Here is a 7,374-nt window from a genome sequence, read left to right on the forward strand (position 1 = left end):
GTTGGGTCTACAATAATTTTGGAAAGGCTCCAACGAGCTAATTTTCAATATTTTTGTTTGTAGTTTTCCTGTTATTCTAAACACGTGTTATTCTTTCTAGTTCTGCCTGCTCAAGGTATTCATCATTCCAGTAGAATGATAATAGACTCGTGTATAGGGAACTAGATTACCTTAGCTACCTATTTAATCTATTGTAGAAATTCCAGGATCTGCTATTGGACATGGAAAATAGAAATACTTTTTCTTGGTTAAAGGAACAAACGATTTGATCAATTTCCGTATCGATTATGAAAACCCATGAGAAGCAACTGGACGAATTGTCCGCGATTGGACATGGAAAATAGTCCGATGCCTCTCTTTTAAGAGGTGTGAAGCTAGAATATTTTTCCATTATCTAAAAAACACGAAAGGAAGAAAGGAATAACTATGATATTTTTTACTTAAAAGAAACTTTCTATGATTTTTATAACATTAAATATCATTTGCTATTTTAAAATGTACATTTATTTCAGAAAAAATATTTGGATTTTTTGAAGAAAATATTTCTATATTTTTTATAATGTCCAGCGGACCTCCTTGAACTATTATGAAAGTTCAATTTACCTCGCACATGGCTGACGTCGCGTCAAGACAGGGGTGGGCGTTCGGTTACACCGAACCGTTCGGTTCGGTGCTTCGGTCGCTGGGAATCTTCGGTTCTAGGAAATCAAGCACCGATCGGTCAATGGTAATTAGGCTAACCGAGTCTTCGGTCCACCGTTAGAATCGGTTCGGTGTCGGTTGGGACCGAACACACCCAAGAAAGCCCATGGGCTGGGGCGCTGCAGCGCTGCCCAATGGGCTGGTCGGCGGGAAAAGGTTCTTTTGCAGGCCTGGCAAACAGCACTTGAGCGATAGAGACAGGTTCAGGCTTGGAAAGAACAAGCAACCAACAGCGTGTTTCTTCAGAGTAGTTTTCCGTGCATTGGACCCTGCTGCTGCATCGTTTGACCCCATGGTCTCCTCTGTCGTTGAAGACATCTAGAATACAAGGCAAATGTCAATTACCAACGATTCAGAGAGGAAAACTAATCAAAGCACATGTAACCATTGAACTGAACAGTATGCTAATCAAATCACCATTGAACTGAACATGTACCCTGTACACATGTTGGGTGAGGAATTCTGCAGTTGGGTTGCCGTGCTTGCAGCAGCCAGCCGCCGTTGTTCTTCCGCAGTTCCACTACCAATTTCCGTCGGACGGCGCCGTCACCTATGGCTAGGATTCAGAGCTCTGATGCAATCTCTATTATATATAGGGATTTCGGCAGGGAACAGATCGAGCGGGACTTGCGGTCTTCGGAGAGGAAGGTATCATCCACGCCGCGACTTTTGGAGACGGGATTTGGGAGGCGGCAAGGACGCATCCCTTCCGCGCTTCGTTGATTTTGGAGGAGGCATAGGCGGGGGGCGGTGACCAGTTTCATCGCGTTGAGGGGCTTCGGGTGCTCGGTTAGTTCGGTGGACAGAGGGCCACTACCGAAATCACCGAACAAAGTTCGGTTTTCCACCAACGCTAACCGAGCATGGTACCGAGAATTTCGGTGTCGGTCAGTTCGGCTTCGGTGCAGGTTAATACGGTTCGGTTGATCGGTTCTCGGTTTATATGCCCACCCCGTCATATAAGCCAGTTGACGTGACGCCACGTCAGCAAAACCGCTTTGAAAACCTCATAGGGAGGTGAATCGACCGGTTTCAATAGTTTGAGGGGCATAAGCATCCGGTTCTCTAGTTTAGGAAGGAAATACTGACTCTCACAGAAGTTGAGGGTGGTAATATGGACTTTGTCCCTTTTTTTTTTGAGAACTTGGACTTTGTCCTAGGCTGGTCTCCAGCAGCTCCACACGGTAGGATTTCACTTTCAGCCCAGCTGGCCCATTTAGCCCACACTGCGCCTCATATAAGCCTCCCCGCCGCCGGCAGTCAGTAAAAAAGTTGCCCTCGCGCACGTTGTCTAAAAAAAAAAGTTGCCTTGGCGCACAGCCTCCACCTCCGCTTTGCCCCTGACGCTGCAACCGCTACCGTCGCCATGGGTAAGCATCATTGCGTCCGTCCTTACTAGTTTCTTGTGGATCTGACGCCTCCGTTGTTGTGCGGCAGACCCGGTCAGGTCGGCGGAACTTAGGGCGCAGCTTAAGGAATTGAAGGCGGAGCTGAAGGAACTTAGGGCAGCCAAGGTCACCAACGGTGTCCCCTCCGAGATGTGAGCGCGCCCTCTCTCTTGTTCGTTCGCTTGCCCGTATGTCTATCTTGGGGAATTGAATTGAATTGATTCTAACTAACCGAGCGAAATTGAATCTATCTGGGTTGTTCAGCCGCGCTTTTGTCGCGGAGGTGGCGAAGAAGAAAAGGGCGGCGCTGCGGGAGGCGTACAGCAACCGCGAACCACTCATCCTCCGTCTCAACTCCCGGCAAGACCCGTGCGCATCACCACCAGGTGTTGTCATGCTCCCAGCCCCATGTTGATATACCATCACCAATGCTACTCACTGCGGTCTATGTCAGTATCTGGTGACTGTTTTATTTGGGAACCCATCATAAGATAGATATTCTTGATTATCTGTGACTGGAGGGGTAGCTCTTCTTTTGAAGGGTCTTGTTTCTGACGATAGGACTGACTGTTACCTTAGCGGATTAGTGATTCTTGCATGCTACTGTCTCCTGCATGACAACAGGAACAGTTGGTAGTGATAGAGGAGGAAAATTAAAGTGACATGTATGGAAACTCTATTTAGTAAATATATCGTTGATCAAAACATTCATCCTTGTCAAATTAAAACATTTACACTTTGCTCTCTTCTCTGCAAAACGCCTAGAAAAGGCAGCGCGTGGGTGTTAGGTGGAGCTGGAGCGCTTGCTTCTCTCTACGGCTTGTTAAGTATTGGTGGTTTCTGCTTAAACATTTTGGATGTGGTAGCAATTCTGCTTGCTGGTGTAATTGTTAATTCAAAGTTCACTCCTTATGCGCTTTTATGAAATTGTGCGTTTCTAGCACTTTTCATGTAAACGGACTGCTATTACCCCTAACATAAACATAGGTTGAAATAGTGGGATCTTTTGAAGACTGTTGTTCCAGATGATACTAGTGACTGCACTAGTCTTATTAGTTTCTTGATAGCAGATGTTATGTCAAAGTTACCTTAGTAGTTTAGTGTTTAAAAAGCTGCGCCTAAGGTCTTTCATCTAAGCGATTGCGTTTAAGTGCCTGGATGCTTAAGCACTTGAAAAGGTGTTTTTTTCATGCTTTTTGCTGCTTTAGTGTGTCATTTGCACATCACCGGTCCGTGTTCCCAATACTTAGAGCATCTCCACTAGGCCCCCCAAAAGCCCCCCAGGACCACTTTTTTTGCGCCGGTGGTAAAATCTCGCCCCAGCCATGCACCCAACACCACCATTTTCGCCGGATTTGAGGAAAGTTTCGGCCGGTGCTCCCATGAGAAACCCAACGCGCTGGGGGCGAGCTGGGGGCGCCAACGCTACCTTTTCACGTGCAAACCCCTCTCTCTCCTCTCTTTCCACCTACCCCACCCCGTCGCCCACCTTCCACCGCTGCCTCCTACTCCTCCTCTGCCCCGGCCTCCCCCGCACGCCATGGCGGCCCCGCCTCGCCTCCGCGTCCGGCCCCGCTCTCTCCCGCCTCTCCAAGCCCCCTGCATCTCCAAGCCTCCGCCCCGCGTTCTCTAGCTCCGCCTCCCCCGCGGATCAGCCGGCGGTGGCGGCGGGCGCCGCTGCAGCCGAGAAGGGCGAGGCCCGGGGCGCCGCTGCAGCCTGGACCTCCTCCTCTGCCCCGGTCTCCCGTCGCAGTCGGCCGCACAACCAGGCCGCGCAGGTGCATAGCTCACGCCGTCCCGAGTGCTACCATGCGCGCGCTGTCGCACATCGGCATGACTCGCCTCGGCTGCCTCTTCTCCGTCGAGGTGGCGGCGGCGCAGGGCCTCCCGTCGTCCATGGATGGGCTACGCCTACTGCAGCGGCGGGGGCGCCGGCAAGCCGCCGGCGAAGTTCGAGCCCCGCCCGTTCCTGCTGTCCGTGGTCGCCGTGGACACGTCGGAGCTGGACCTTGGCCAGAGCACGGTGGACTTGAGCGCCCTCGTGAAGGAGTCCACGGAGAAGAGCCAGCAAGGGGAGTGCGCCCGGCAGTGGCAGATGGCGTTCCTGCTCGCCGGCAAGGCCAAGGGTGGGGAGCTCGTCGTCACGCTCGCTTTCCAGATCATGGAGGACGGCGGCGGCGGGCTCTACAGCCAGCCGGCCAACAAGACTGCTGCCCCTCCTTGTCCCTCGCCTTGGCCGCCAGCTTGAGGTCCCGCAGCGCGGCGGAGAGCCTGGACCTCTTGCTCCTCTTCTTCTTCCTGGCGTCGCTCCGGCACAATGACGGCGGCCTGGACCTCCTCCTCTGCCCCGGGGCCTCCTCGACATCGTCACCGGCCCGCCCGCTTCCTCGCTATGCGCCACGCGTCCTCCTCGTCGAGGTGCAGAGATGCTTGGGGGTGGAGAGGCCAACGACGGCTGGAGATGCTCTTATTCAGTGCTTCCCCTCCGTTTCAAAACAGATGACCCAACTTTGTACTAAAGTTAGGACAAAGTTGGGTCATCTATTTTGGAACGGAGGGAGTACTTTGGAGGACAGGAACAGTGGGTAGTGAAGAGGATAAGTGGGAGATTTATGGAAACTGTGTCTAGTAAATATCTGACTCATTGAAGTACTCATCCTTGTCAAATTTAAAATTTTACAGTGTATAATGAAAGTATATATACACGTGGCTCTCTCTCTTTTTTTTTTTTTGCGAAATGCCTAGAAATGCTAGGCAGTGGTCTAGTTGCTAGGTGGAGCTGGAGCGCTTTCTCTACCACTTTTTAAAACATTTGTGTTTTTTTGCTTAAACATTTTAAATGTGGTAGCAAGTCAGCTTGCCGGTGTAACTGGTATTTCAAAGTTGACACCTTATGCAATGTTATGAAATTGTTTGTGCATTTCTAGCACTCTGCAAGTAAATGGACTGTTTCTAGACAACTATAGTACCCTTAACATAGGTTGAAATAGTGGGATAATATTTTCATGTTGGTATGCCACATTCAATCCACTGTTTTTTAGATCATTGTTTTTCTTATGTTCTGACATTTTATTTTTCCATTTTTGGAGATACCACTGGTTTTGCATCATACAAATGGGATGGACGAGCCTTTTTTTTGTTGGTTTAACCACACTGACCCAACATTTTACTGATTTGTTCCACAGCTTTCTCTGAAGATGGAGAGGGAAAAGAAGCATAATAAAGGCCTAGGTCAGGACTGCGATGCAATGCCTAGCATAGTGTGGAAGTATTTTATGTTTGCTCTGTTACCTGAAATGCCTAGATTGGTGTAAGTGGCATATTGTATTGACACTGAAATCTTACATGTTTCGTGGGAGCTTTGCTTTGTCTTTGTGAAATCTTACTTGTTTTGTGGAGCTTTGCATGAGAGAATGAGGTTGTCCTGCTTTTGGTCCAAATGTTTCTATTCCCATCTTCCATGCTAGACGGCTACTCATAATAACACTTTTAAGCCCATACGTCAAGATTCTGCTCAATTGTTCTGAAAGAGTTTTCTGGACAGTTTTAACTTACTGTTCTAACGTTTATCTGTTCATGCATCCAATATGTTCCTGGTAACCCGGTTGGTCGATAAAAACTAAGTTGGTGGGTTATAATATGTTAGTAGATGGACAGGAGGATTTGATGTTAGTAGATGGAGAGGAGGATTTGATGCATGTAAAAGAGAGGATGGAGTAAGAGCTGGAGCAAGCTTTTCGCCCTCTCATGCATCAAATGACAGTTTTTTTTTCTCTGAGAACTGTTGAATTGCTCTTACAACCTAGTTCAGGAAGGGGACAAGATTTCACCTAACAGATGTAGTAATATACAACATGATTAAACATTTATTCTCATCAAAAGAAAAATATCAATCTTCTCTAGAAATCACGAGTCCTTCTCACTATTAAACAAAAAATATTTTTTAAAATGTTGTTCGGTTATGAGATTAGAAATATATTTAAAATATTATTGCCATGTGACAGACCACATATAATGACACGTAGGAAAAACCACCTTCAATAACATCTTAGCGGCTTATTTATATGGTTTTAGATAGTTCAGAAGTAGAATAACTGGTTTTATGGGTGAGTGGGTTAAGGTAAACCAACCTCAAATAAGTGAGGAGGTAAAGTAATCTTATGGAAAAAAAATTGCCTTCACCCGTAAGTAAATAAACTACCTAAAGCATAGGGAGTGAACGTCAGGTGGTTTGTCACCTGGCGCGAACTCCCATCCAGCCGTTCAATGTGCACCTGCGCCATGTCATAGATGACTCAGTTCATGCAGTAGGCGTCCTGGCGCGAACGATACTAGAACCATGCAGTCAGTTCGCGCAGTGGGCGTCCTGGCGCGAACAATTCTAGAACCACGCAGTCAGTTCGCGCAGTAGGCGTCCTCGCGCAAACGATACTAGAACCATGCAGAAAACGTACCTAACAAAAGAACTAGAGAAAAATTCACTAGAGGTATTCATACTCGTCGAGTTGGCCAATTTAGTCCTCGTACTTACAAATTTCCTAAATACAGTAACTGAATTTGTCTCTGGTGGCCATCTATGGTCCAATATACGGTTTCTTGTACGTACGCGCTGATTTGGCTGTTGACTCGCATGTCCAGCGGGCGTTGATCGGCAACTCATCAGCACCTGGTCTGGCCGGTCGATTCGGGGGAATGCGGGGATTTTTTTTTGCAAAATCGCCAGGGAATAAAACAGCAGCCCACCTGGTCGGACCGTTCCATCCACCTGGTCGGACCAGACCAAGTCGCTCTCCTCTCCCCTGCTCTGCTGCGCTCCCTGTTCGTCGTCGCTGCCGAGGTGTGACCTCAAGCTCACCGGCGTGGCCGAGTGTGGCGACGGCGGCCATGAGCTCGTCGTTGGACGTTGAGCCGCCGCCGTCTGCTCCATTTGGTAGGGGCCTGCGTGACATCCCTCTCTCTTCCTCCCGGCGTGAGGAGCATGCCTCGCCGCCGTTGCATGGTACGTCGCCGTCGCCACCACCTTCTCTGCCCGATCTATCCATTTTAGCTCCGGGAAAGAGTGCGCGTCAACTGATCGGGCTGGAAGCGGTCCCAGTAGGCCGTGTTGATAGGTGCGGGGACGGCCAAGACGACGTTGTCGACACGCTCCATTCGTGAGCCAACGCGGAGCGGATCCGGCTGCTGCGGCGCGGTGGCGGACCGGTACATCCACCACCGGGCACGCTGCCTCGGGTCGTCGGAGCGCGTCTCCTGCATCCCAAAGCGGAGGATGAGCGCAGGAGGG

At 49.3% G+C, this 7,374-nt stretch overlaps 1 protein-coding gene across 1 annotated transcript; it reads left to right on the top strand.

Moving 5' to 3' along the window:
- Positions 1-1,984: 1,984 nt before the first annotated feature.
- LOC123115634 (60S ribosomal protein L35-3) lies at positions 1,985-5,542 on the top strand. The gene is made up of 4 exons (XM_044536749.1): positions 1,985-2,072; positions 2,140-2,242; positions 2,355-2,476; positions 5,276-5,542. Exons 1-4 carry the CDS (start codon positions 2,069-2,071, stop codon positions 5,308-5,310), a joined length of 264 nt encoding a protein of 87 aa, XP_044392684.1. The 5' UTR covers positions 1,985-2,068; the 3' UTR covers positions 5,311-5,542.
- Positions 5,543-7,374: the final 1,832 nt, after the last annotated feature.

This window comes from Triticum aestivum, chromosome 5B (genome assembly GCF_018294505.1).
Source record: "Triticum aestivum cultivar Chinese Spring chromosome 5B, IWGSC CS RefSeq v2.1, whole genome shotgun sequence".
NCBI lineage: Eukaryota > Viridiplantae > Streptophyta > Magnoliopsida > Poales > Poaceae > Triticum > Triticum aestivum.

Coding starts and splice junctions, on each gene's coding strand:
- LOC123115634 (XM_044536749.1), top strand. Junction 2,243..2,354: donor AACGGTGTCCCCTCCGAGAT/GTGAGCGCGCCC, acceptor TGGGTTGTTCAG/CCGCGCTTTTGTCGCGGAGG. Junction 2,477..5,275: donor CCCGTGCGCATCACCACCAG/GTGTTGTCATGC, acceptor TTTGTTCCACAG/CTTTCTCTGAAGATGGAGAG.